Raw genomic sequence first — 27,721 nt, 5'->3', positions numbered from 1 at the left:
ATAATCATGCTCTTGCTATTCTGGTTTTTTTCTTTGCACAAAAGAAAACAATTCTGGTTTTATAAACATTGACATTTACCATATATGGGTAGTTGTGTATTATATGAACTAGGATTGAACTGGATAGACCCAGGACTCATATGACTTTAGTTTATTGTTCGGTTATAAAATTAGTTCAAAAATCACGCTATTGTTATAAAAAGAACTGGAATTTTACTGTATCGCAGGAATTTAAATAAGGGCAAAATTTTATACCCGTAGGAATAATAAAACTGATATAGAGAGAGAGAGTTTCTTATTAGGGAGAAGAGAAGAGGTTGAGGTATGATTTATAAACGATCGAATCGATCGTTTATATAGAAGTTAAAAAGTAGGATTTACTGTGCAAATAGTGCAGCGGACCCCACATCTTTTTATTTTCAACAATTGCGGTGGCTGCTTTCGTAACACTCCCCCTTGGGGACCGGTGTCACTATCCATTCTCGCTTAACGTCTTTGTTGCCTCGTTAAAAACCTTTCCAGGAAAACCCAATGGGAAAAACCATAGTAAAGTAAAAAGAGTACAACTACGTAAGCTCCCCCTCGAATGAGCAATCATAGATCCTTCTGATGGCGCATTCCAATGTTGTGGACATGTTTTCTGAATACCGAGGTAGGTAGTGATTTTGTGAAGAGGTCGGCTGCATTGTCGCATGATCGAACATATCTTACTTCAATCTCTTTATTCTTCTCGAGCTCTTGCGTGTATGAGAAGAACTTCGGAGGTATATGTTTGGTTCTATCGCTTTTGATATATCCTTCCTTCGTTTGAGCAACACAAGCCGCGTTATCTTCATATAGAATAGTTGGCTCCGTATTTTCGCCAATCCCACTGCTTGAACAGATGTGTCGGCTTATTGATCTTAGCCATACACATTCTCTACTTGCTTCATGGAGTGCAATGATCTCAGCGTGATTTGAAGAAGTAGCAACAAGTGTCTGCTTCTGAGAACGCCAAGATATGGCGGTGCCTCCAATTGTAAAAACATATCCTGTCTGGGATCGAGCTTTGTGTGGATCTGACAAATAACCTGCATCTGCAAAACCAATCATTTGACCTTTTGAACTTTTAGGATAAAACAAGCCTAAATCAGTTGTTCCTTGAAGGTAACGAAAGACATGTTTAATTCCATTCTAATGTCTTCGCGTAGGAGACGAACTGAATCTCGCTAAAAGACTAACGGCAAAAGATATGTCAGGTCGAGTACAATTTGCAAGATACATAAGAGCTCCAATTGCACTTAAATATGGAGTTTTAGGACCAAGTATTTCTTCATTTTCTTCAGATGGTCGAAACGGATCATTTTCAACATTAAGTGATCTAACGACCATCGGGGTGCTAAGAGGAGTTGCTTTATCCATGTTAAAGCGTTTCAATACTCGTTTGGTATATGTAGACTGGTGTACAAATATACCCTTTCGAGAATGCTCAATTTGTAATCCTAGACAATATTTTGTCTGCCCGAGATCTTTCATCTCAAATTCTCCTTTCAGATAGTTTGATGCCTTTTGGATTTCGTTTTGAGTTCCAATAATATTAAGATCATCAACGTACACCGCGATTATCACAAATCCGGATGTTGTTTTCTTTATGAAAACACAAGGACATATAGGATCATTCGTGTATCCTTCTTTTGTTAAGTGTTCGCTGAGACGATTATACCACATTCGTCCAGATTGTTTTAGCCCATATAATGATCTTTGCAATTTTATTGCACATAACTCTTTAGGTTTGGAACTTAACGTTTCTGGCATTTTAAATCCATCTAGGATTCTCATATAGATATCAGTATCTAATGATCCATATAAATATGTCGTAACGACATCCATGAGACGCATTTCTAAATTTTCACTGGCCGCTAGGCTCATCAGGAATCTAAATATGATTGCGTCCATGACAGGAGAATAAGTTTCCTCATAATCAATTCCTGGCCTTTGAGAGAAACCCTGGGCTACGAGACGAGCTTTGTATCTTGTAATCTCGTTTTTCTCGTTTCTTTTTCGGACAAACACCCATTTGTACCCAACAGGTTTTACATCTTTGGGTGTGAGCACAATAGGTCCGAATACATTTCGTTTGTTAAGCGAATCTAATTCGACTTGAATTGCATCTTTCCATTTTATCCAGTCATGTCTCTTTTGACATTCATATACAGACTTTGGTTCTGGATCTTCGTTTTCTTCATTTATTTCCTTTGCTAAAAGGTATGAGAAAACGTCATCAATATCATCTATCTCATTTCGTTTCCATATCTTTCCATTATGGATGTAATTGATAGAAATCTCGTGATTTCCTTCAGATTCATGATGCTCTATATTGTCGTTAGATTCACAATTTTCTTCGCCCAAAATATTTTCTGTTATTTTGGGAGTATCATGCTTTTCACATTCCTTACGTTTTCTAGGAAGTTTATCCTTTGAACCAATAGGTCTACCGCGCTTTAAACGTGTTCCTGATTCACGTGTATCAACTGCCGTTCCACCATTTTGTGGTATTTCAATACGAGCAGGAGTATTTGCAACGGGTATATGTGATTTAGTTACCATTTTGGTATCAGCAAATGCATCTGGTAACTGATTTGCTATATTTTGTAAATGCATGATACGTCGAACTTCAAGTTCTGACTGTTTCGTAGGAGGATCAAGGTGTAATAACGATGGTACACTCCATTTGATCTCTTTTCCTATTTGTTTATTGTCTCCCCCTAGAGTTGAGAATTCTTTCTCATTGAAATGACAATCGGCAAATCGTGCCGTAAACATGTCACCAGTTTGCGGTTCTAGGTATCGTATAATTGATGGAGAGTCACAACCAACATATATCCCTAACCTCCTTTGGGGTCCCATCTTTGTACGTTGGGGAGGTACAATTGGCACATATACAGCACAACCAAAAAATTTTAAATGAGAAATATTTGGTTCTCTTCCAAATGCTAACTGTATTGGGGAGTATTTGTGATATGCACTTGGTCTCACCCGAATCAGTGCTTCTGCATGCAAAATAGCATGTCCCCACACGGAAGTTGGGAGTTTAGATTTCATGATCAATGGTCTCGCAATCAGTTGCAGACGTTTAATTAATGATTCAGCCAAACCATTTTGTGTATGAACATGAGCGACAGGGTGTTCAACATCAATTCCAGTTACCATACAATAATCATTGAATGCTTGAGAGGTAAATTCACCAGCGTTGTCCAGTCTAACTCTCTTTATCGGATAATCAGAAAACTGAGCTCTTAGTTTGATTATCTGAGATAAAAATCTCGCAAATGCCAAATTCCGAGAGGACAATAGACAAATATGTGACCATCTACTCGACGCGTCGATCATTACCATAAAATAATAGAATGGTCCACAAGGTGGATGTATAGGTCCACAAATATCGCCTTGAATTCGTTCAAGGAACTTTGGTAACTCTTTCTCTATTTTGGTTGGCGATGGTCTTATAATCAACTTTCCAAGAGAACACGCAATACATGTCATTTTATTCCCTTGATAAACTTCTTGGGGTTTCAGTGAATGACCATGTGAGTTCTCGATGATGTTTCGCATCATTGTAGTGCCTGGATGACCAAGACGATCATGCCATAGTGTAAAATCATCAGAATTTTCCTTAATCACCAAGTGTGATTCAAGGGCACTTATATATGTATGATGCAGACCAGAAGAAAGTTTTGGTAATTTTTCCAATACCTTTTGTTTTCCCGATTTCTCAAGAGTAATATACATATACTTCTTTTCATCCTCAGTTGCAGACTGAGTATCAAATCCTTGAAGATATATGTCTTTAAAACTTAACAAATTCCTTTTAGAATTTGGAGAAAATAGTGCATTATTTATCGAGAATTCTGTCCCATTAGGTAATGTGAAATTGGCTTTACCAATCCCTTCAATCAAGTCTGCAGGACCCGATATTGTGTTAACAGTGATATTTGTCGGTTTTAGTTCAGAAAAATATTTTCTGTGTTTCAGAATAGTGTGCGTTGTTCCACTATCTGGTATACAAATATCTTTAGTATTGATCTTGGTTGATGTTCCATTTGTAATGTCCATTTCTGAGACAAACATAAGATAATATTATTCATAAAATATTATACATCATTAGGAAACATTAAACACACAATAATTATTCATAAGAAGGTGAAAACACACAATAATTATACATTAATCTTCCACAAACAACAATTATTTATGGTATAATTGTGGAATTTCAAGAGTCACATGATGGGCACTTAAGCTTCCGTGATAGCGGTCTCTTCGAAATCATTCACAAAGTCAGACGCATCGAGGTGCGTTGTACCCTGAGAGTGTTCCGCAAAGTTTACTTCTTTTTATTTCCCTTTGACGGACTCCTTGTATAGAGCGCAAAGGTGTGCAGGGGTACGACATAAACGAGACCAGTGTCCCTTAGTACCGCATCTGAAACAAGCTTCTTCTCGCTTCTGGGAGGTATTTCCTTGGTGTTCTTTTCCCTTAAGGGTTTGTTCAGAGCGGACCCACTGGAATGACTTCCTATCTTTTGGATTGTACTTTCGTCGTCGTCCACGGTAGTTTTGACGACCGCGACCGCTAGCCCGAAAGGTATTATTTTCCTTTAGTGGTTTCTTCGCATCTAATGCGTTTGCTTCAGGAAACGGTTTAGAACCAGTTGGACGGGTCATGTGATTCTTGATCAGAAGCTCGTTGTTCTTTTCTGCTATGAGAAGAGCTACAATCAATTCCGAAAATTTGGTATATCCCCGCAACCTGTACTGTTGTTGCAGGGTGATGTGGCTCTTGTGGAATGTGGTGTATGTCTTTTCAAGCATTTGAGATTCGGTGATCGTCTCACCACAGTATCTCAATTTGGCCACAATTCCTAACACAGCAGAATTGTAATTCATCACTTTGTCGAAATCTTGGAATCTCAGACTCTGCCATTCATCCCGAGCAAGTGGAAGTGTTATGTCTTTCTGATGATCAAAACGATCTTTCAGAAACTTCAATAGCTCTTTAGGGTCTCTCATGTTGGCATAGTCATAAATAATACTTTCATCAAGGTGTCTTCTAAGGAAGATCACCGATTTAGCCTTTTCTTGAGGCGTTGAAGTATTATTCTCTTTAACGGTCTGGGATAGACCAAGAGATTCAAGATGAAGTTCAACATTTGTAACCCATGAAATGTAGTTGGTACCAGTGATGTCTAAAGCTGGAAATTGGAGCTTCTCTACGTTTTCCATTTGTATTTCGAATCGCAGAGTGATCGTGCTGATAACGTGTTATAAAAAAAACTGGAATTTTATTGTATCGCAGGAATTTAATTAAGAGCGAAATTTTATACCCGTATGAATAATAAGACTGATATATAGAGAGAGAGTTTCTTATTAGGTAGAAGAGAAGAGGTTGAGGTATGATTTATAAACGATCGAATCGATCGTTCATATAGAAGTTAAAAAGTAGGATTTACTATACAAATAGTGCAGCGGACCCCCACATCTTTTTATTTTCAACGATTGCGGTGGCTGCTTTCGTAACAGCTATATCATTATTAATACTAATTTTTAATATGTTGTTGGAATCCTTAATGCGTCGAAATAAAAGTTTCAACTACACACCTTTATGACTAGCAAACCTATAACAATATAAAATTCGATGGGATAGTTTTCATTGGAATTTCATGCAAGAAACTCCAAATGTGCATGTAGATGTAGGGCTCATGGTTAGCATGCCGAACAGAGAGGTCATCGACTTAAAAAAAGGGAAGTTAACAGTCAAAACTCAGAAACATTGACCATACATGTCACTCATAGTACTTATGAGTTATGAGTACTTGCTTTTTTCAGAAACCTCTCTCTTTCGTCACATTGAACTAACGGATACAAAAAAAAAATACATCCAGAAAAAACTTCTCCAAGAGAGTGAATTTCAAAGGAGGAACAAGTCAAGTTGATCATCACTGGTCTCATGATAGAAATCAGATTGATATAGATTATATGGCTCAACTAATGAGTAGTCATCAAAAGCAGCGACGAAGCCAGGGGTATACGTAGGAGTGAAGTCACACGTTAAAAACTCATCAAACGAAGTCGTACTGATCAGATTCTCATCGATCTCCATGGAACAACCAGTCACTTCCTTGCTGCCTATCATCATCTCGTCTTCTTCGACGGCTTGTCTTGGTTCCGACATGATGACGTTCTTGATCCTATCGAGTTCATGTTTTCTGGACGAGATTCCAGCAGCAAGCTTGTTAAGTAGACGTGCAGAGCTTGTGGAGGAAAAAGAGGAAGAAGTAGCAGAAGAGGACGAAGATGGAGTCGGTGTTAGAGACGCCGTCGTTGAGGAGGAAGTGGCTTTGGCGACGGTGACGACTGGCTTATGGGTCATGGGATCGATGCCGCTTCTAACGAGTCTTTTCTTTAGACATGAGTTCCAATGGTTTTTTATGTCATTGTCTGATCGGTTTGGCATTTGCTTTGCTATTGCTGCCCACCTGATGTAATTATATGCATAATCATTACTTTAATAATGTATCTATAATAGTATATTACACAATTCTTGTTTTCTTTTTTAAAACTAAGGGCAACATTACTCGTAGGATGAAGAGAGAACGAGAAAGAGAATCCCTTGTTTTGTTTTTTTTTTTTATTCTGGTCGCTGGAGAGTAAGTGACAACCGTTAATTAATGACTTTTTCTTTTTCTTTCTTTCTCAGTTTTCACCCCTCTCCTCTAAAGAATGCTTTAAGGGACTACCAGTAATGGTGTCCTAAAAGACAAGGTAGTTCGGTTGGTTTGGATTTAATCACACATTAAATTACCTGTTTCCAAGAAGAGAATGAAATTTGATGATATCTTCTTCCTCCTGAGGAGTGAACTTGCCTCTTTTAATTCCAGGCCTCAAATAATTCAGCCACCTTAATCTACAACTCTTTCCACATCTCTGCAGACCTTTTTCCATTTATGAAAAAAAATATATCACAAAAATTAGGTGAAATTTTTACTTTAATATAGTGGCAAAGCAAATAAGTTAAAGAAGAAATATATTGAACCTCATGTGAACCTTTTTCCATCAGACAAAGAGGAGAAAACATGATCACATAAACTTTCTGATTCTGGGTAAAATTAGGATATAAATATATTTTAATTTCCATACCTTTACACTTTAGAGAACTGAATATAGTAATAAAATCTATACTATACTAAAAGTTGCATATCCTCAATAGCTAAGCTATCCACGTGGGCTGAAAAAATCAACCAATCAGATGTATAACTATTGCCATGTCAGCAATCGATATTTTTGCTTTACAATTGTGGTTTTCCTTTCATCTTCCCGTCTTTTGCGTTCCTAAACGTCTTGATCCTTTCCCATTGATTGAAACGAAACAGAGTGAACAGATCCAAGAGTTGTTTGATTTCGTGTTAAAAAATGGGGCCTGGAAGTAGAGAAATCTCTTCGGAGCAACAATTTCATGTTGATTTTTGCCGTGTTCGTCTTCTCACGGTAACTTTCCAATAAATGTTCTATTCAATCCTTAGTTCTTTTGTTTGCCAACTAAGCTTCCACATACCATAGACAGACAGGAAGAAGAGGAGTGTTTTGTGAGGGAGCTATTGAGACAGAGAGGAAGCACAAAGGAGGAGAAGAACTAAGTTTATCTTTAAAGATTAGGTTCTCGCTCAAAATCTAACCAATCAAACATCTGCACTTTTGCGTTTTCGGACTTGGTTATATATTTGAGAATATTCTGATTTATGGTACCAAATGTAATGTTTGGTGATCTTGATGTCTTCTATAATAGGTTTCAACACACCGAGCTGCTCTCAAGTGTAGTCAGAAGTTGCTTTCTCATCTATCAATGATTATTTGACAAGAGAGCATCCTCAATTCTTCATATATCAATTATCACGGCACTCAAGTACATCCACATTGGTATTTCAATTTCTTTTGGTCTCTGACTTTACCTTTTTCATCATTCAATCTCTTTATGTGTATATAATATCTGTCTAGAGATCACTGACTTCCACAGATTATAGCGTATGTCAAATTGTCTTTTAAACCTTAACATTTACTCAGCTACTTAACCCACTGATGTAGTATACTGGCATCATGACGTTTCCTAATATCTCACTTAGTTTTGGCTTTTTGAATTTTGGTCCCATCGAGATTTCTGGAGATTTTATTCTGTTTAATAATTTATGTACCTCAGTTGTTGCACTTGCAGCTAATGTCTATCACAGAGATCTGAAGCCAAAGAACAAACTGGCAAATGAAAACTGTAAAAATGTAGATCTGTTTAATAATTTTTTCATCATTCAATTTCTTTATGTGTATATAATATCTGTCTAGAGATCACTGACTTCCACAGATTATAGCGTATGTCAAATTGTCTTTTAAACCTTAACATTTACTCAGCTACTTAACCCACTGATGTAGTATACTGGCATCATGACGTTTCCTAATATCTCACTTAGTTTTGGCTTTTTGAATTTTGGTCCCATCGAGATTTCTGGAGATTTTATTCTGTTTAATAATTTATGTACCTCAGTTGTTGCACTTGCAGCTAATGTCTATCACAGAGATCTGAAGCCAAAGAACAAACTGGCAAATGAAAACTGTAAAAATGTAGATTTGTGATTTTGGATTAGGAAGGGGTTTCATTTAGTGATAGCCCCACATCAATCTTTTGAAGGGTATGGTGCACAAGATGTCTCTCTAAGAGTCTTTCTCTTCTCCTAAAGTCAGTTTGTATATTCTCAAACCTTATTATCTATTAAATTTACTGTATGTTGCTATAAGATAGTATACCGCTCCACTACTTTGTGGATGTTTCCGTTCCAAGTTGCTTCTCTATATAAGCCTTTCTTTCAATTTTTGTATTACTGCCAGCTAATTTTGGTGGATTTGGATTTTTAGTATACACCCGCCATTAATATATGGAGTATATGCTGCATCTTTTCCGGAGTATTAGTGAGAAATCCACTTTCCCTGGAAAGAATGTGGTTCACCAGATGGATCTTATGACTGATCTGCTGGGGAAACCTTCCATGGACACCATCTCCTGGGTACTGATCTTCTTAGACATAAGGTTTTGAGGTTCTTCAAAATCTTAAAAGCATGGACCAATGACGAGGACCCTGATTTTACAATATTATACATGTAAGGAATGAGAAGGCAAGGTGGTACTTAACAAGCACAGACATCTCAAGCGCAGAGTAGACCTCTCATGAAACAGAGTCTCTCAAAGGAAGGAAACATGTGGAGATCAAATTAGGAGTAGACCTCTCTTCTTTCGTAGTGCAGGCATATCAAGCGCAGTTCTTCATAGTTCATACTGAAGACAAAATATTTACATATAAGGATCAAGAGGTATGGCGGAAAACGTCCGCTTTCTCTGGTTAAGATTAAGACAACATGGGATATACTTGGCGCGAAGCTTACATGGAGAGAATCAAAACGGCCGGTGATTATTCGTTCTTATTCTTGGATCTCTGAAGAAAGAAGAAACATCCTTTTTTATTTAATCCCAAGTTCACAACTACTTATCAGGTCTGTGAAAGCGGTGGGAAAATGGGTTCGGTGGTTAAGGGCAAGAGAGTCTGTTTTGGTACTATCTTCAGTTCGTTCCTCTGTTCGAGGTTTTCATAGATACAGCTTTTCTCAGATGTCAAGGAATGGCGCAAGCAGTGCTTAACTGCAGAAGTAAGCACTCTAATTTTTTTTTATTAATAATAAAACAACATGCTGCTCTAAACTGTCACCTTTTCTTACTGCTGATATTTTGTATTACAGCCACTCCCGGGAAGCTTTACGTCGGGGTAGGAGATCCTAATGCTGATCATAAATGCTGGGAACGGCCTGAAGATATGGACACACCTCATACAGTCTATTCTGTATCCCCTTCTAACCCCGGTTCTGACGTAGCAGCTGAAACTGCAGCAGCTCTGGCCGCAGCTTCTATGGTTTTCAAGGAAGTTGATTCTGCGTACTCGCTTTTGCTGCTGGCAACAGCTAAGAATGTGATGCAGTTTGCCATTCAGTACAGAGGAAGTTATAGTGATTCCCTTTCTTCATCTGTCTGTCCTTTCTACTGCTCCTACTCTGGTTACAAGGTCGGCTTTTCATATGTCCCATCTCTTTATTATTGCAACTAAAAAAACTTTTACTGCTACATATATATCAACACGTAAAAAATAATGATGACACAGGACGAGCTAATGTGGGGTGCGGCCTGGCTGCTGAAAGCAACCGATGACTCGAATTACAAAAACTTCATACAATCTCTAGGAGGTGGAGATCATCCTGACATCTTCAACTGGGACAACAAATATGCTGGCGCTTATGTTCTTCTTTCACAGGTGTGTCTCTCTGCTAAAAGAAAGTTTTTTTTTTAATTGTGGAAGTTCCAATCTCTCATAAGTCCAAACTCATCTTTTTGTTAATTCCTAATAATATTCCGTACCAAAGGTGGTTTGAACCCAATACACTTTTGTTGCTTAGCATGTCACCAATTTACAACAATAATATTTCACTTTTTGGCAGCAAGCATTAGTTAACAATGACAACACCTTTGATCAATACAAGCAAGAAGCTGAGAGCTTCATATGCAAGATCCTCCCAAATACTCCCTCTTCGTCTACCAGTTACACTCCAGGTAAGCAGATCTAAATCTTGAATACGAAGCATTCTAACATTCTGAAACGTAATTAACAACTAGAACCAACAGGAGGCTTGATGTACAACTACAACTTACCTCAGAGCAACCTTCAACACGTAATGGCCATAACATTCTTGCTCACAACCTACGCCAAGTACATGAAAGCCACACAACACACGTTCAACTGAAGAAACTCCGTTAACATCCCCGACACCTTGATAAGCTTATCGAAGCAACAAGTGGATTATATACTCGGCAAGAATCCGGCCAAGATGTCGTATATGGTTGATAAGCTTATCGAAGCAACAAGCATAATTTTGGAATGTTAGGGTTTGTGAGAGTAATGAAGGACCATAAGAGGTTGCACTGCTGCTGCCATGGCTGATGGAGAAAGAGCTACTGTTTATGATTCAGTTGAGACCCTGGTTAGGCCAGTAACACTGGAGAGGAAGAAATAGATTAATAGGAGAGGAGTTCTGCCATGAAGACACGCAAAGACTACAGCAACTTCTCAGTGAAAACCATGTTCTGGTTTTTATATTTTTATGTGTATTTCAAATTTCAACTATACTCTGCATTCTCAAGTTAAAATTTATTTTCGTTTCTTGCCTATTCCTTATTTTTTGGTATAATGACGCATGAACTATCACTTGGCCTTAATTTTGTCGTATATTTGTTGTTCTCATTACATATTACACTCCATTAACTCGATGTCAAAGTTAAGCGTCCACATGGATCTAACATTTGAATAGTATATTATTTGTTTGATGCATCTGGATCTACTTTGTTCCGCTTCCACCCAAAAAGCATTCATAAACTAATGCACGCTATGTTTGTTCATATTATAACACTGCTAACATGCATCATGGAAACCTGAAACTCGGCAGAAAATAACACATCAGTTACGTCCGAGTAAAGCAAGATCGATTATCTTCTCAAACGGCGGAATGCGCCGGGGACAAGAAAGACGTCAACTGTTAGTAAGAGTAATTTTGAATCTACAGCTATCCACAAAACACAATTACAAGCCTCCCCCCAAAAAAATCACACTGAATTTAATAAATTAGTGTAAATTTATACAATTTACAGTAAAATTCAGTTTGTTATGACTTGGTCAACATTGAACCATATATAGTAACAAAACATCATATGCTTCATAAACAATCTTTATAGCAAATAATACATCAAATAGTTATGGTTTTCTATTATTTTTTTAAGGTTTAGCCTAAATTTTGGTGGTCAAAAAAGGAAACAATTACGGAATTCATTATTTTCAAATTTTTGTTGATGTGAGTTTGAAGAAACATAAAAAACCAAACTTCAATATATTTTTCTCAAATATAATAATACATAAATATATAACCTAACATTTTATTTATAAATATTAAACAGTAACAATTAATATCATATTTTTATGCTACTTGCATTTTCTTGAAAAAATAATAAATTGGCTTTTCTTTTTCGAAAAGCTTAAATTATAAATTAAGAAGAAATATATTACAAATCTATTAAATTCAAGAAAAGAAAATATTGTGAACAAAGTAAAATATTTATATTTTTATAAATTGTTTTGATATAGTGACAAATATATAATTTCTAAAAAAGTAGTAAAATTTGCAGTAAAAATAGTGAAAACTATAATTAAAATAAACTAAAAATTCTATTAAAATTTAAAATATATTTGTATTAATTTGCTCATTTGCTTACCCGCCCGTAGGGCGGATCCGACCCTAGTCATGATTAAAAAGTAATCAGGAAAATCCTTGGCTTTAATGGGTTTACATATTCCATTATGATCATATCATCATATCAATAGAATCTGGTTGAAGGTTCTACAAAATATAATAATCGCATAGATCATTGATTACATAAGCTAATTATATGTTTCCAGAAATCGATTTTAAAAATATGTATACATATGGATTTTTGTTAAATACTTCAGACAATGGAATATACTGTACATGATTGAGAAAAGTTAGAACCAACAAAAAAAATAAAAATCAAAACATGCTCAAAACAAGATCCTTGGTCCTACAGAAACTGGAGTCTATAGATCTTAGCTTTGAGAGAGACACAAACAAAATGTATGCATATATAGAGCGTAAGTATAGATTTATACCGGCTCTCTTAGGCAGGGTACGCCAGTCCCCGAGACCGTATTCGTTGATGTAAGCCACGAGCATCCGGTCTTCCTCCACCGTCCACTCTCCTTTCTTCACCCCATCGTCGTCAAACCACGTCGTCCTCCCCATTTTATCTCCGGTGAACCAGTCAGATCTCACCACGTATCACTTCACTCTGGTCACGATGATGATGATGAGTTGATGACCAAACAAGTGAATTATTGATTACTGTAACTATTTGTTTATTTTTTTAGATATGAGTTTACTAAGAGGACTTTCAATTATTTATGTGAAGCTCTCACACACTCTCACTTAATATACAAGTAGAATGGACTTTTTCCGAGTGAGGAACAGAGATGTCTATGGGTGTGTATATATAGTCATTTCCTTCTTCTTTCTTGCTTTTGGTCTTTCTTTAATTTATTTTCAACCGTTGGATTTGTCTTTAATGTGTATCTTGATGCTGATATACCTTTCATTGTTTTAGTTAATATAATTTTTCGGTATATGTAAACATGATTTTTCCAAGAGGTTAAGTCACACATATAGGCTATAACGTGTTCACATCACATTTCTACAAATGATTATTTTTAATACTAACACTGTAAAACTTAAAAGGATAATTTTTTTTTGAAGCTAAAATATTTTCTTTTGATCAAACTTAAAGAGAAATTCTTTTTTTTTCTTGTTTATCAGAACTTGAGAAATAGTATTTTTTCGTAATACTTGAAATAGTTTCTATATTCCTTTTGTTACGTATTTTGAGCAAAAGTGGCTTTTACTCGTCCTCCAACTATTCCATAGCTTGATAAGATTTTGAATATCTGACTTACATGGATGGATCTAAGATCATGATTAACCCGGATTCTTAGAGTGGGTTTCTAACTTCCCCTAAGAACTCCACTCTAAGAACCCGGGTTAATCATGTTCTAAGATTTTGTAAGTTCTAAATATTTTGTTAAAAACTTAAATAAATAACATCTTTTTCATTATTTTGAGGCATATTTATATATAATTTTGGAAAAAATGGAACTTAAGATCAATGTTTATTGGACTGTGCTGACTCACTATACAGACTAATATAAATCTTGTTTCGGATGATACTGAAGAATACAGTTTAAACCAGGTGTAGTTTAGTACCATAGTTTAGACTATAGTTTAACATTACATATAGTTTGGTGTGAACGAATCACTCTAGCGCCAAACACTTATTTGATACTGTAGCTTCTCAAATTGAAAACAGCATAATAATAGTTATGTCTAGTTAGTCTTTCTTTTGTGAGCTACGCAGTACGTGGAGTCTACATTTTAAATAACTTTGACTCTTCTTTTCCAGCAACTAAATTTATTACATTTACCAATTGCCTAAGAACACCATTATCTCTAAAACCCATTTAAGGGTTTCTAATTTTTTTTTTTGTCTGATTAAAAAAAAAATTAAAAAACGCATCAATCGCAGGCCGCCACGTGTCGGTAGGACCCGCAAACACTACAAAAAACCCACCACAAAGGTTTTTTATTTCATGACTTTGAAGACTGGTTTTTATGGTTTGGTGGAACCACACATTGTTTTTTTTGAAAGAAATCTATTTTTAGAAACCCAATAATGGTGTTTAAAGGGCAACATTATCGGGCATAAAATTTGGTCTTTAAGCGGAAGGGATCCACAAAAACACCAAAACCGAGAGGGAGAAGTCGTTAAATAAAAGGCATTTTGGCTTGGTCCTTGTACTGTTCGCGGATCCCACTGACACGTGACGATCCGCGATTGGTTCGTTTCTATTTTTTTTATTTTTTTTTTAATCGGAAAAAAAAAAAGAAAAAAAAAATTAAAAGCCTTTACCGATAATGTTGCCTAAGGTTGATTACTATGTTGCAATTTTAAAATGCATAATATGGAAGAAAATATCAAGAACGGAGAATGGTCCCTCCACTGCCAAAGGACATTGTCCATCTGTCGAGTATTCACTTGTGAATTACATCTTGTTGCTTTGGTTTTGTAATGACGTGGTTCGTAGCTTTCATTTTTTCATATACACACTATCTTATCTTTAGTTTTATAATTATCAACGATTTTCGGAATAATAAACAAAATATATATGCTGTTATATTGAAAATTCTGTTTATTCTATGCCTGTAATTGTTTTTTTTTTTGAAAAACATATGCCTGTAATTGTTGCCCGAGCTGTTTCAGACAAAAACCAATAACGTTACGTACTGAAAGCGATGACTTGTTCTTTTGTGAAATGTACAGTGAGAAAACTATCACGTAAATTTACATTCGTTCACTTTTATACGCGACTTTTAGATGGTTTGACATTATGTATGTGTGAGCATATTATGTGTACTCGATGTGTATTGTATTTGTATGCAATGGCATCCGTAAGGTAGGTATTGTATGGAGTATGGACACTGTGGAGTTCATGTTGTCGAAACGATACTGTTTATGGATTTTGTAAAATATATCATCAGCGAACCGACTGTAGGTTACAAAAGTCAAGGCCGTGTGTGTATGTATTATTTTATGACTTTTCTCTGTATCTTGGAGTCCTGTGTGTTTGGACCACGTTTAAAATTTATTTTCGTATTCTTAAAGTAGTATGAGGTGCTTAATTGTCGAGAAAATTATATTATGTGGCATCACTATGGGCATCACTGTTTGTTGTTCTTATCTGATGTGATTGGGTTGCTCACTTCACGATTGTGTGGTCTACACACACTCTACTACTATGTAGCCTTGCAGCTCATGGATTTCTATTCGCCAAGATATTTCACGTTAGGGTCATAGAGATGAATGGCTCTAGCACAATGTCGTTGCGTCCCTGGCGTTTTTTTGTCGGTTAATTCTTAAATTCATACTTGTGATCTTTGAAATCAAATGTAACATTTTGGGATATCTATATATATGTATGTGTGTGTATAGTCAGGTATGATACATGAATTTGCGAGTGGCTTAACTACGTTGGATACCGTTAGATTCAGGTTTATCATGGACTTCCAACTTAAAACTAATTGGTGATTAATGGATTGATCCTAACCCTTTATATATTACTTAATATCCCATAGAATTTTCGATGCGAGATATAATATCCCTAATACTCTTTCTCGAGATGATGGCTCTTATCGGCCAGAAACCTTGAAACTTTAAGACAGTTATACTCGGTCGAGCGAGTCAATTACGACATTTTATACCCGGTCGGATATGGTTATATTAATTAGGGGTTTAGGGTATTTAGAATCTGAGCTTTGATACCATGTTAGATTCGAGTTTATTATGACTTCCAACTTAAATACGATTTAATATTGGCATCTAAATAGCAAATTAGCAAGGCTACTTAACTTTAACAGTATTTAGAAATTAATATCACTTTAGTTGTTCGCATCCCACTAGCAATTATTTTGGATTTCGGTTTGAAACAAAATAAAGGAAAATAAAAAGTGAAAGGGGTAAAAGAGAAAAAAAAAACAAAGACAAATGTTATTACTCTAACTAAACCTATATATTGAATATTAATGTGCATTTTGAAATATAAAAACTGATACCTCATTTTATTGGTGCGTTTTTAACTGAATTCAGAATAATCTGAAATTTAGAAAAATCCTACTGCCAATAACAATAAAAAACATGGATCTAAAATCATTGAGAGCGTTAAAATCGCAATAAATAATGCGATTGATTTCTGTTAGACAAGAATGACAGACTACATTCAAGTCCGCGCAATCTCTCGTTCACTTAAGAAAAGGATAAAAATAATCTTGTTGTTGCAAACTCCACACGAACGTCAGACGAGTTAAAAAAAATCTATCTTTTTTGTTTTTTTTAAACGACATGCATGTTGTTTCCAATTTTCACGTGCTTAAGTAACATGTTTCCGAATAGGTCACGCGCTTTGAAAAAAAAAAACACAGATGGATTCGTTTAAATTCTTGTTATAACGATCTAGGTTTGAAAATTCTTACATAGCGTCAACATCTCTTAAATAATAAATCTGACGTCAAGAACCTTCGAGGAAAGAAGCAGTCATCACGGTGTAAACGCGCAAGGATCGCCGATAACTTATTACATTTCAGGCTTCACTTTACTTCGACTTTGTTGTTTCCTATAATCTGACAATGGATTCAATGGAATATTAAAGTGGCTGGGTCCGATTAAATGCTCAAACAAGGTCGTACTTTTTTAAAAAAAAATCTTACTTTATATTGATACGAATAAAGCAGTATATGTTCACTATGAATTATAGACAAACCCGTTGATTTTATAATGTTCCTCATAATATTTAACTGAGACATTATAGTTCTATTTTTCAGCTGATGATTAGTTTCATAGGCAGATATACGTTGTAGTAGATCTGACCATAGTTTTTAGTGACTGTGAAATTCTAGTCCGTACATTCGTACGTCTCGGAATACAAGATTCAAATCGTATAATTTAACTATTGTTTGGAAAGTATATATTTTAACAGGATTTGAGTTGATGACTGCTAAACCTTTGTTTAATTAATCTAAACATTTTAACTTTTTTTTTGTTATTGGATTTTTGTAAAAGATAGTAGATAATATTTCAGTATTTCACATTTCTTCATAGTAGACACGATAACGTTATCCACATTCTAGCTTCTAACACCAGTACACCACCACGTACTGACGACGTACATGTCGTCAAAAAAAAAGAAATACCGCCACGTACATATCTATAATAATAAACTTGGTACGTGTTGAATTCGCTTCCAACTACAATTTTACTTATATTTCGTTTCTGTAGATGGTTAAAATGATACATGCTTGACCATACTATATAGATATTGAAAACAAGTTTGAGCTTCCATCAAAAATCTCTTATCCCAGAAGAAACCAATTATTAGAAGAAAAATGGAGTGGAAGCACCATAGCCAAGTGGTTAAAGTTTAAAAGCTTCTACATCCAGGTTTGGGGTTCGAATTTCAGACTATGTAATTTTTTGCAGATTACAGGAAATTCAGGTTTCAAGTCCCGGAGAGAACAATTTATTAATGCAGACTACAGAAAAAATGTTTACAAAGAATGTTCAACATGGTGCAAGTAAATCTGGTCAGAAAAGAATGTCATAATAAATCAGTGTTATAAAAAAAAATATATACGGAAAGACATTAACAATCTTCAGTGCAAAAATAGACTAGACTTTCTTACCTCTTTGGTCTTTATTTTCTAAGCATGGCGTGTAATTATTATGTCTTTCCATTTTAGTTCCCAAATCGTCTACCATTGTTCCTTGTGTTGTATCAACGTGTGACACGAAAATGATATATCCGTACGTGTACCAGTAGAACTTATACATCAGAAACCATGATTAACCCCAATTTTTTAATTAGAATTTTTATTTAAGAAAAACTAAAAAATCGTCTATTAATTAAGAGATATAAAAATCGTCTTTTAACCAAAAAATGTAAAAAAAAAACAAACAAAAAAATGTCAAATCATGAATTAAAAACTCCGACTAAAAGATCGGAATTAATCATGCCCTTGATACAAGGTATATGCTACTGGATTTTAAGAAATGAACCTTTTTATGTGTGTGGTGAATGGCGATCTTTGATAACTCCTAAGTCAAAAGCATGTAAATTTTGTTTCCGCAGAAATCTATGAAACCACGAGCGGATTAATTGATTTTTTTTTTACAACAAGCGGATTAAATTTTTTTTTTTTTACAACAACCGGATTAATTGATAGATGGAAGGAATACAACAATTTTATATACCATTGAATAAGGAATTAGATTTCTGAACACTCTTGTCGACATAGATTTAGACTTGATTTACTTCCTATAAACTAATATATAGCTGCTTAGTTTTGTTGATTTTTTTTTTTTTTTTTTTGACAGCGCTTAGTTTTGTTGATTTATTTTAAAGAAATAGTATTTAGGAATTAGGACATCTGCAATGGTTAACATTTTTTAAAAAAAAATTAGAGAAATTCAAAATAATTTTGTGTTTTGTCATTGGTAACGATTTATCTTTTTTTTGGAATTTGATCTTTGCTGGTTTAGGGTCGTTTTTCTTTAGATGGATTTCAGTTGCTGTTTCTCAATTTTTTTAATGGTAATTTTTTGTTTGAGTAAATTGTTTTTCCCTGTCATAGGGCTTCTTTACCGGGAAACAATTGTTTGGCCGGTCTAGTTTCCGGGGTATCACTTATCACCGCTGGCACTGTATTTCACATCCGCATCCCACCTCCTCTGTATTTGTGAAGAATCAATATATCTAGTGTTTTGAAAAAAAAGTTTTACAAATTAAAAACATAACTATGTGACAGATGTGCACCAAGACAATTTGTGTATTTTTAATCATCAAGTATTACCCATAATTTAGAATTATTATACGATTTGACAATATCATTATCATCTAATAACTTGTAGCAGGGTCCGATATCGTATCTATGTATAGTTAAAATTCATTGAATTTTCTCTATAAAAACAAACAATTTTTTTTTTTCAAAAACACACTCATACACATATATAGTCATCTTCCTCATTATAGCTTTATTAGCTTTTTGTTCGTCGTAAATTATGTGGAAGTGGAACCATAAATTATTGTTATAAGTCATATGACTTCTAAATTACAAAATAATTTTTATTATTAAAATTTATTCTAGCATGTTTATAACTTTCTAAATGTCAGTAGGGAGATTTATTGGATTAGGGGTTTTAGAAGATTAGAGGTATTTCAGATTTGGTGCAATTTTGATGGTCATTTTGTTAGAATTTTGAAGATTTTGGTGGAAAAATTAAAGATATTTGAAAAAAATAAAAATAAAAATATTTATTAGCTTTTTTTTACCTTTGTTTCTATTGAAAAAGAGAGATGATGACATTGAAAAATTAAGTAGTTAGTGAAATTTATGAGGAGTTAGAAGTGGTTTGATTTTTTTTCTTTCTATTTTTGTTATTTAAGTATTTCAAATATAAAGATAGACCAAAAGGACAGACAAATTAACATGGAATGTTTCACTATCTACAAACTTTTTAATATAAAAAAAGAGTCAGTCCAATAATAAAATTAGTACGACGAATTTAGATGGTAATCTATACCAATAAAGCTGCTTTTTTTTCACTCCTTGGGGGAAAAAATACACGTGGCATTGTCTTTTCAATGGGCCTTCCGTATTTTTGATTTTGTTTGTTCCTTCAATTTTGAAAGCCCATTAGTTATCGTCTAGAGTTTGCTAGAGACTCCAATGCAGTGGTGGACGCTACGACTCTTCCTTTTGCTCTCCTTTAGTCCACATTAATCTGTGGTTACTCCACCTCGCCTCATTCAATACGACCCCTAGATCGACCTATTTTTGCTTACCCCTTCTACAGAAGTGAGATTCACAGCTCCAGAGAGAAGAGAAATCATTGTCTGTTGAATTTCCTGAGATTACGATGGCTCTTTCCAACATCTGCGCTTTGTTGTTTTGAAGTTACACTGAATCTCTGGTCTGCTTCTTTAGTTTTGATTTTTGTAATTTTCCTGGTCATTTGCAGCTTGCCAGGTGAAGGAAAAGACGCAGGATCAGGGTCGTCGAAAGTTGTTCATGCCCAAAAGATTGAACCAGTTACTCTCTCCGAGCTTAACCAGTTTGTTATCTCGAAAGCCTCCCACAAGATATTCAGACTGATATTATCTCACGTGTCGCTAAAAGCTCCCGGAAAGAAGTCCGCAGAATCATGGAGGCGAGTCCAAGACTGGCAATAGCGGCAGCACAGCCCCAGGTCTACAAAAACATCAACCTACGACCACTCACCATTCATCCCCTCGCTTCATTGAGAAGGTACAAAGATCTCATGGACCTTTGCCTCGCCGCAGGAAACTTAGAGGCTCATTGTATCCGTGGAATCCAGGAGTACTTCCACAAAAACAATACCACGGTGGGACTGTCCCATCTCAAAATCGCAGCTCAAGATTCGTATGACAACGGAATCTACCTTTACGGAATGATTATGTTATCCAGGGCTGAAGAGGAAGAAGGAAAAGCAATGATGGAGAAGCTGGGTTGGAGACAGAACACGGGCCGCGCAGACAGGTGCTGGAAAAACATAAAGCGTTCCCTGCATGGAATTAACGTAACCACCCTAGACACTTACCTTACTGCATACGCAACGACAAGGGCAATGATCAACTATCACCGTGACGACATCAACGTCCGCTGTGCAACGTGCTTTTACTATAAGCAGATAACGAAATTTGTTTTCGTTTTTTAATTATATTATGCAGTTCAATGTTTTGATTTCCCTTCTCGAGTCCATGAACCTAATAAAATTAATCCATTTTCTATCTCGGATGAAAAAACAAATTAACAAGCAGAGAAAAAGTACTCAGTCAATAAGTTTACTATCTAAACGGCAGATAACGGATACCCATTCAGTGGAAACGTAACCGTCATCACATTCTAAATATACAGATACCCCATCACTATTCGTCACGTTCAATAAACACTAATAAAACTTCACATTGAACATTGACCACAAAAAAACGACAAATAAACTTTCAAAAATTTACATAATTAAAATATTCGCAACTAAATATAAAAAAAAATTACGCAGACTCACATTGAAACAAAAACATATGACGGTAGGCAATTCACCTAAATAAAACCTCAAAAAAGTATACATTATAAATTACATTTTTTAAATTGAAAATCCGGCGCGTAAACCCGGCGCACCGCTAGTGTTTCATAAAGTCGTAGCGAAGTTTGTCGTTGTCTCTGCCACGTACTCACTGCCTATCTCTCTTCTGTAAGACACATCACATGATGTACTTCACCCGAACTCTGTCGTCACTCCACACTAACTATGCTCAAGTCTTTCTTTAGAGACCCGAATACTCATTTTAGGATCCGGCCCGGCTTCTCCACCTGCCTTCTAACTCTAAGTCTTACCCTATGAAGCGTGCAAAGAAGAACTCGAATGCAGCAGGTTACTTAGTGATCAACTCAGATACTCAGACCGGGTCTAGCGAAGTGGATGCAATATGAGACCAAGTTTGAGAATGATGAAAACGATGGGTCTACTTCTGGAGGTTATTATGGTTGCTTCGGTTATGTTTTCTCTGTCGGTGGTACTCAGAGACCCACCTTATAATGGTGTTGTGGAGACTGATGCAGCTTCTCAGCTCAGATGAATATTTCTCCAAAAATGGTTTATTTTGTTATATGATGTTTTACTTTTTATTGTTTTCTGTCCTGTAAAGTTGCATTAGTAAACACTCTTTCGTGTGTTTCTTGGTTTCAGCCATTGAATCAGATGACGGCGGGAATCTTCTCCCTGGTTTCGATAAAGAATCATATGCTTAAGCAGGTATGAGGCGAGTCTTCATAGACGGTGTGGACCATTCACTAGTTCCTATAACGTAACACTGAACAAGCTCAAAGGCGGGAGACAGGTCTGATGCTGAGCCTAGCTTCAGCTTTTCTTTATGCTCTCTTAACAAACACTTGACCCTGACCAGCGCGGATATGAATTTTCAGTTTTTAATTATTTATTTTATTAAATGATGTATTTGTAATATTCGTTCATATTATATTCATTAAGTAAATATTTTTTTTTGCATCTTAAACTATCTATTTTTTTTTACGAATGTGTGGTATCATATAAAAAATATAAAAAAATGAGTATAGAATTAATTAGATAATTTTAAAAACATAAATTTTTCTTTCGTGTGCGATATCATATAAATAATGATCCGTCCAGTTAACAAAAATCATGATTATTTTATGTGTAATTTTTTTTATTTTGACAATTTCCTTAAAACTATATTAAATTTTACATATTTTAATTAGAATATTTTTAATATCTTTTCCTTTTTATTTGAAATGCAACTCAATATTTTTTTAACAATTATAACAAAATATTTTAAAAATATTTTTAGAATTTGTTTGAAAAATATGAAAATTACATTTTAAATTAAAATTATCCTAAAATATAATAAGTTTTGATGTAAACGAAAACTCAAATTATGTCAAAAATAATGATATTTAATGATAATAACAATTTTAATTGATTATTTTTTAAAAAATACATTTACAAAAATATTGTTTGAAAGAAAATTCATTTATCTTTTAAATATAAAATGAAAATATTATAATTAAATAATAAAAAATATAAATAAAACCATAAATTTAGCAAATGACAACTGAGTTATATTATGCTAAAATTTTCTTTCTAACAATTTATCAAATGACAAATGAGTTATGAGCAAATAATACCATATAATTTTTAAAAACATAGTCATTCTTAAATATTTTTTGAATAAATAATTATTTTAAAATTTAATCAACTGAAAATAATATCCGTACAATTGTGTGAGTCAAATTCTAGTTTTATTGATGCATGTTATATATTAGTGCTGCATGTTTTAGGTAACATTTTAATGATGCACATTTTTAAAAATCTCCATTATTAAAATTATGCACGTAAGGATAACTCATGAGTTTTTTTGGTTGATTAAATGACATTATGTCCAAATTTACTAAAGGATATTTCATTAAGGTAACTGAAAAAGACAAACAATAAAATATGAAGTTTAAATTCATTTAAGCATATTTCATTAATGTAACTGAAAAGACAAGTAATAAATTAGGCAGTTTTATTCGTTTTAGGATATTTCATAAATGCAACTGAAAAAGACAAGCAAAAAAAAAAGGAGTTTAATTAATGAAGTAAAAACATTTTCAAATGAGTACTTCTCTTTTAATAATATAGATTTCATTAATGTAACTGAAAATACAAGTAATAAATTAAGCAGTTTTATTCGTTTTATGATATTTCATAAATGCAACTGAAAAAGACAAGCAAAAAAAAAAAGAGTTTAATTAATGAAGTAAGAACATTTTCAAATGGGTACTTCTCTTTTAATAATATAGATGGTTTAACTTGTGGAACAAGGTGCTGAAAAATGGCTGATCTTTTCTGCTAGCCATTTCCAAACACTTCTTGGTTTCGTCTCTCTTCATTCCCACAGGAACTAAAAAAATCTCTTCCCAGAAAAATAAACAGTTCTCTACTTCTTGAGTCGGCATCTGTGTTTTAAATGGCGCATGGCGCTCTAAGGCGAGGAGGTTGGAGCCATGCGCCTTGCGCCATGGCACTCCAAGGCGCTCGCCTTATGGTTAGGATGCATTCAAACGTGGTTTAGTTATATACAGCTTTAGAGAAACTTAGATATGCATTGATAGATGTTCTTAGGTTAGAAGCATATGTGTTAGCTACAGACGCGTAACTATTTCTATGGTTACGTACAGAAGATAGTTACAGAGTAGACTTGTACATAACAATAGTACAGTCAGCTATACCAAACTGTCTTATTTATACACACTAATATAGTCAGCAACGAGTTAGTCATGCACACTAATATAGTCAGCTATGTACACACATATAAACCCCAAAACCCCAAAACACCAAAACACCAAAACTAAAAAACTAAATTCAATTGCTCAAATCCAACAAAACCTATAACTCTGATAAACTAAGCATTATGTTTTAAGGATATTTAAATGTCGATAAAGTAGTGATAGAGTTCCAAGATGTTTTAAGGGTTCCGTCAAAGTAGTGTTTAACGGAAACTACAAGGCGCGCCTTAAGAGGTTCAAAGGCGCTTATATTTAAGCCAATGGCGCACCATGGCGAGCGCCTTGAGGAACTAGGGCTCGCCTTAGAAGACTGAGTCGTTAAGACCATCGCCCCGGTGCGCCTTGCGCCTTGGCGCAAAAGGCGATCGCCTTTTAAAACACAGGTCGGCATCTTTTTCATCCAAGTAATGCTGTCTGTGGTCTCATACTATCACACGCTTATCTTGCTAGAGCTGATAAAAAGAATAGGAATCCATATTGGGGTCTTTTGACACTAGAAATAATTAGTTTCAGCAATTGGTAGAACATATTCTAGCTTGTGGAGTTAGACATGAGCTGCTTCCTGAATTCGATAAACGGAGAAATATCCCCTCAAGCCAAGTTCTAAACCGAAAACCAACGGCAGATGGAGCCTTGTTCGTGCAACGGTCCGATGGTTATACGGACATTTCCAACCTCAGTTCATATTTTACTATAAAATTGGAATATTGAACAAAAAAAAAAAATATAGTAAAATATAGAATGAGTTTGGAGATGCTCTAAAGATCAAGAGATTTAGTAGTGTTTTTATGACTTTACAAGGTGTTGTAACTTGTAAGGTATGGAATATTAGAATACATGTATTAGTGCATCGCTTAATCAAGTTCTATATTTTTTTTCCCAACATATCTGTATGTGTTTTTATTCATGTCTACAGTAATAGTATACATTCAAAAGCAGAAACCTATGGATGATGCTATAAGTAAAAGTAACAAAGAGAGATTGAAACAAGGATTCAGAGACTTACAACAACATATAATGACAATGGGTTTTTGCCACGTACACTCCTCGGACACCAATGGTGCTTTTTAATCTTTAACGGCCTGTCTGCAAATGGGGCATGATCCATGTCTAATGAGCCATTTATCAACACAAACCAGGTGAAACGTATGGTCACATCTCGGTAAGCTCCGTGTGATTTCGCCAACTGCGACATCCTGTAAAATCCCAAGGTGTTTGAGGGTGAACAAAAGGGTAAGAAGTTTAAATCAGTTCGTTGTAAGAGAATGAAACCTGAAGACAAATAGTGCAGTGAATGATCTGCTTCTTGGTCATCTCACTTGACATGATATAGCATGGTAGTTTCCTTAACGAGTCACCAGACAAGCCTCTGGGTTCCAATTCACCATATACATCATCCCTCTCTTCATAGCTTACATCTGATATCCTTAACTGCAACAATAAGTAGAAAAAAAAAATACTCTATAGTACTTTTAATTGCAGAACACAGAGTGAACATGGAAGGGAGTTAGAAATAGAACCTGCCAGTGGTGTGACTGTATCATTGTTGACATAAGTTGTTCATCTACTAGTCTCCCACGAAACAGTTGCTCTACAAAATCTGCCTGAATCCAAAACAAAAGGCTCAGGTTTTAAGTCTTTTCTCACATATAAATAAGCAATGAATAATATAGATTTAGAACGTCAAGACAATCATCCATATGAAGGTTTGTTAAGATTAATCAAAGGGAACAATTAAAAGAAACTTAACCAAGCCATACTGTTATCCCATAACTTTGGTGGTCCACCAGTAGTAACATGTCATTATTTCATCTACCAAACTTCTTTTTTCTCCATCTCGACCATAAAGTCAATAAGAAAACTCATCTCCCTATGCTTGACAAAGGGTGTAAGATAGCTCAGAAGAAGAATTTAAAAGACTAACCATAGATGAAGGACCCCTGGATCCTGATAGCTCTAAATACCAGTAGGCACGAGAAGCCTCCAAGACTTCAACAGAGAGAATAGCTCCAGCTACAGCGCCGAGTGCAGCCCCACGGAGGACTCCGTACTGTGCCGCTCTTCCTGCCACTGCACCCGTTACTGCTCCTGTGAAGGCTCCAGCTACAAGACATTAAAGAACCAAGAATAAATTTACCAAAACCAAATAGAGTTAGAGTGATCAGACACAGAGGAGGTGATTTTGATGGTTTATTCTGATCCTAGAGACAACATCACTTCTCTTTCCAAGAAAACTATGTCACTTCAACACATCAGATAGCCCAACCTAGAGATCACTCCGGAGCAAACACGTTAAAGTCCTAAGACAGGATTGGTCTTAAACAATAAAAAAAACTCATAGAGAGTTAGGAATCAAGTTCAGTTAGAAGTTTAGACGATTTAACTTTTAAGTTGTTGAACACGTAAAGTGGTCGGAACTTAACATGTCTTTAAATTTTTAACTGAAACATCTTCTGTTTCACATGTTCTGTCGGTGCTCTGTTTCATCGAAATAAATAAAAAAGTACCCTTTCACAAAAAAAAAAAAAAATTGCAAAAGGAATCACGAATCTACTAAAGAGAAGAAATGAAAAAAGACGTTAAAGTCTACACAGAATCCATGATCAAATGCATCAAAACGGTGGAGCAAATCACCCATAGCGAAAAAACCAGTAAGAGCTCTGGAGAAAGCGCCGGAGACCAAGCGAGAAACTGTGTCGATGGTTGAGTCGGTGGCTCCTTCAGGTTCCACGGCGGGGGAGAAGATCGCATCCATTAGAAAAAATTTCAAAAATACAAAAAAAATGGATTGAAAAAAACCCTAGGGGGGTGTTTGATGATGAAGTTTTAGAGGAAAGATATAGACTTTGTGGTAGGTTGGGGAGAATTAGGAAGGTGAGATGTCAGCCATGGAAGTTGAGAGAAGACATCACCGCTCGTCAAAAAAAGGAAGACGGAGGTTTGCTCTGTTTCTTTTGTCTCTGCTTTTTTTTTTTTTTTTTTTTGGGCTCTTTTTATTTATTTATTATCCAATTTTAGTTTTTAATGAGTTTTCATTTACTTTTGTTGGGCCAATGGCCTTTATTCTCTTTACCAAATATATATAAAGAATTGGGGAAAAAAAAAACCTCCACTTCGCACGAATTGCCAAAAAAAACATAAACTTTTGGGCTGACAAAAAAAAACACCAGCCGTCAACAAATTTAACAGAAATTTAAAATATGTAGACCACTGGATTCGAACTCAGGTTGATTGGTCAAATGATAAGGTATTTTACCACTGGACTACTGGCACTTTCAAAGTATTTACTAACATGTTTACTTTTATTTGGTACATATTAAATATAAAAAATTATCTAAAAACTTAATAAGATCTTTAAAATTCCAAAAACATTAAAAAAATAAAGAATATTTTTATAAAATTAATTTAAAAATTAAAATTAAAAATAAAATTTTATTTTTCTTTTTAAAAAATAAAAACTCTTCCAAAATTTCTAAAAAATTAAAAAGATCTTTAAAATTCCAAAATTTTGAAAAAATAAAGATTTTTTTATAAAATTAATTTTGAAATTAAAATAGAAA

The 27,721-nt window shown here is 34.9% G+C and overlaps 4 protein-coding genes and 1 long non-coding RNA gene across 5 annotated transcripts; 2 read left to right on the top strand and 3 right to left on the bottom strand.

Annotated features, from left to right (window-relative positions):
• Positions 1–4,370: 4,370 nt before the first annotated feature.
• Positions 4,371–5,258, bottom strand: LOC125588555. The gene has a single exon (XM_048759962.1). It carries the CDS (start codon positions 5,256–5,258, stop codon positions 4,371–4,373), a length of 888 nt encoding a protein of 295 aa, XP_048615919.1.
• Positions 5,259–5,764: 506 nt separating this feature from the next.
• LOC106354355 (transcription factor MYB106) lies at positions 5,765–13,179 on the bottom strand. Its single transcript, XM_013794273.3, has 3 exons — positions 12,794–13,179; positions 6,838–6,967; positions 5,765–6,511 (listed from the first exon to the last, which is right to left on the bottom strand). The coding sequence occupies exons 1-3, from the start codon at positions 12,924–12,926 to the stop codon at positions 5,944–5,946; spliced, it is 831 nt and encodes a 276-aa protein (XP_013649727.2). The 5' UTR covers positions 12,927–13,179; the 3' UTR covers positions 5,765–5,943.
• On the top strand, positions 7,332–8,261 carry LOC125589138. The gene is made up of 3 exons (XR_007325315.1): positions 7,332–7,520; positions 7,593–7,688; positions 7,819–8,261. It is a non-coding gene; the product is annotated as an uncharacterized LOC125589138 (long non-coding RNA).
• Positions 8,462–11,278, top strand: LOC125589137 (endoglucanase 9-like). Its single transcript, XM_048761432.1, has 7 exons — positions 8,462–9,082; positions 9,182–9,480; positions 9,567–9,719; positions 9,810–10,129; positions 10,226–10,375; positions 10,560–10,671; positions 10,744–11,278. Exons 3-7 carry the CDS (start codon positions 9,692–9,694, stop codon positions 10,860–10,862), a joined length of 729 nt encoding a protein of 242 aa, XP_048617389.1. The 5' UTR covers positions 8,462–9,082; positions 9,182–9,480; positions 9,567–9,691; the 3' UTR covers positions 10,863–11,278.
• Positions 13,180–25,007: 11,828 nt separating the features above from the next.
• On the bottom strand, positions 25,008–27,156 carry LOC106354354 (NEP1-interacting protein-like 2). The gene is made up of 5 exons (XM_013794272.3): positions 26,796–27,156; positions 26,086–26,264; positions 25,682–25,765; positions 25,434–25,592; positions 25,008–25,357 (listed from the first exon to the last, which is right to left on the bottom strand). The coding sequence occupies exons 1-5, from the start codon at positions 26,914–26,916 to the stop codon at positions 25,229–25,231; spliced, it is 672 nt and encodes a 223-aa protein (XP_013649726.2). The 5' UTR covers positions 26,917–27,156; the 3' UTR covers positions 25,008–25,228.
• Positions 27,157–27,721: the final 565 nt, after the last annotated feature.

The sequence above is a fragment of the Brassica napus genome, chromosome C6 (genome assembly GCF_020379485.1).
Source record: "Brassica napus cultivar Da-Ae chromosome C6, Da-Ae, whole genome shotgun sequence".
NCBI lineage: Eukaryota > Viridiplantae > Streptophyta > Magnoliopsida > Brassicales > Brassicaceae > Brassica > Brassica napus.
Note: the sequence above shows the minus strand (reverse complement) of the source record. Positions and strands in the feature narration are given on the sequence as shown.

Excerpts from the sequence above, each read along its gene's own strand:
- LOC125589137 (XM_048761432.1), top strand. The coding sequence starts at position 9,692 with ATGGCGCAAGCAGTGCTTAACTGCAGAA. Across the intron at positions 10,130-10,225 it reads GCTCCTACTCTGGTTACAAG|GACGAGCTAATGTGGGGTGC; the intron begins GTCGGCTTTTCA and ends ATGATGACACAG. Across the intron at positions 10,376-10,559 it reads CTTATGTTCTTCTTTCACAG|CAAGCATTAGTTAACAATGA; the intron begins GTGTGTCTCTCT and ends ACTTTTTGGCAG.
- LOC125588555 (XM_048759962.1), bottom strand. The coding sequence starts at position 5,258 with ATGGAAAACGTAGAGAAGCTCCAATTTCCAGCTTTAGACATCACTGGT.
- LOC106354355 (XM_013794273.3), bottom strand. The coding sequence starts at position 12,926 with ATGGGGAGGACGACGTGGTTTGACGACGATGGGGTGAAGAAAGGAGAG. Across the intron at positions 6,968-12,793 it reads TACCCTGCCTAAGAGAGCCG|GTCTGCAGAGATGTGGAAAG; the intron begins GTATAAATCTAT and ends AAATGGAAAAAG. Across the intron at positions 6,512-6,837 it reads CATTCTCTTCTTGGAAACAG|GTGGGCAGCAATAGCAAAGC; the intron begins GTAATTTAATGT and ends TAATTACATCAG.
- LOC106354354 (XM_013794272.3), bottom strand. The coding sequence starts at position 26,916 with ATGGATGCGATCTTCTCCCCCGCCGTGGAACCTGAAGGAGCCACCGAC. Across the intron at positions 26,265-26,795 it reads TACTGGTTTTTTCGCTATGG|CTGGAGCCTTCACAGGAGCA; the intron begins GTGATTTGCTCC and ends AATGTCTTGTAG. Across the intron at positions 25,766-26,085 it reads CCAGGGGTCCTTCATCTATG|GCAGATTTTGTAGAGCAACT; the intron begins GTTAGTCTTTTA and ends TTTTGGATTCAG.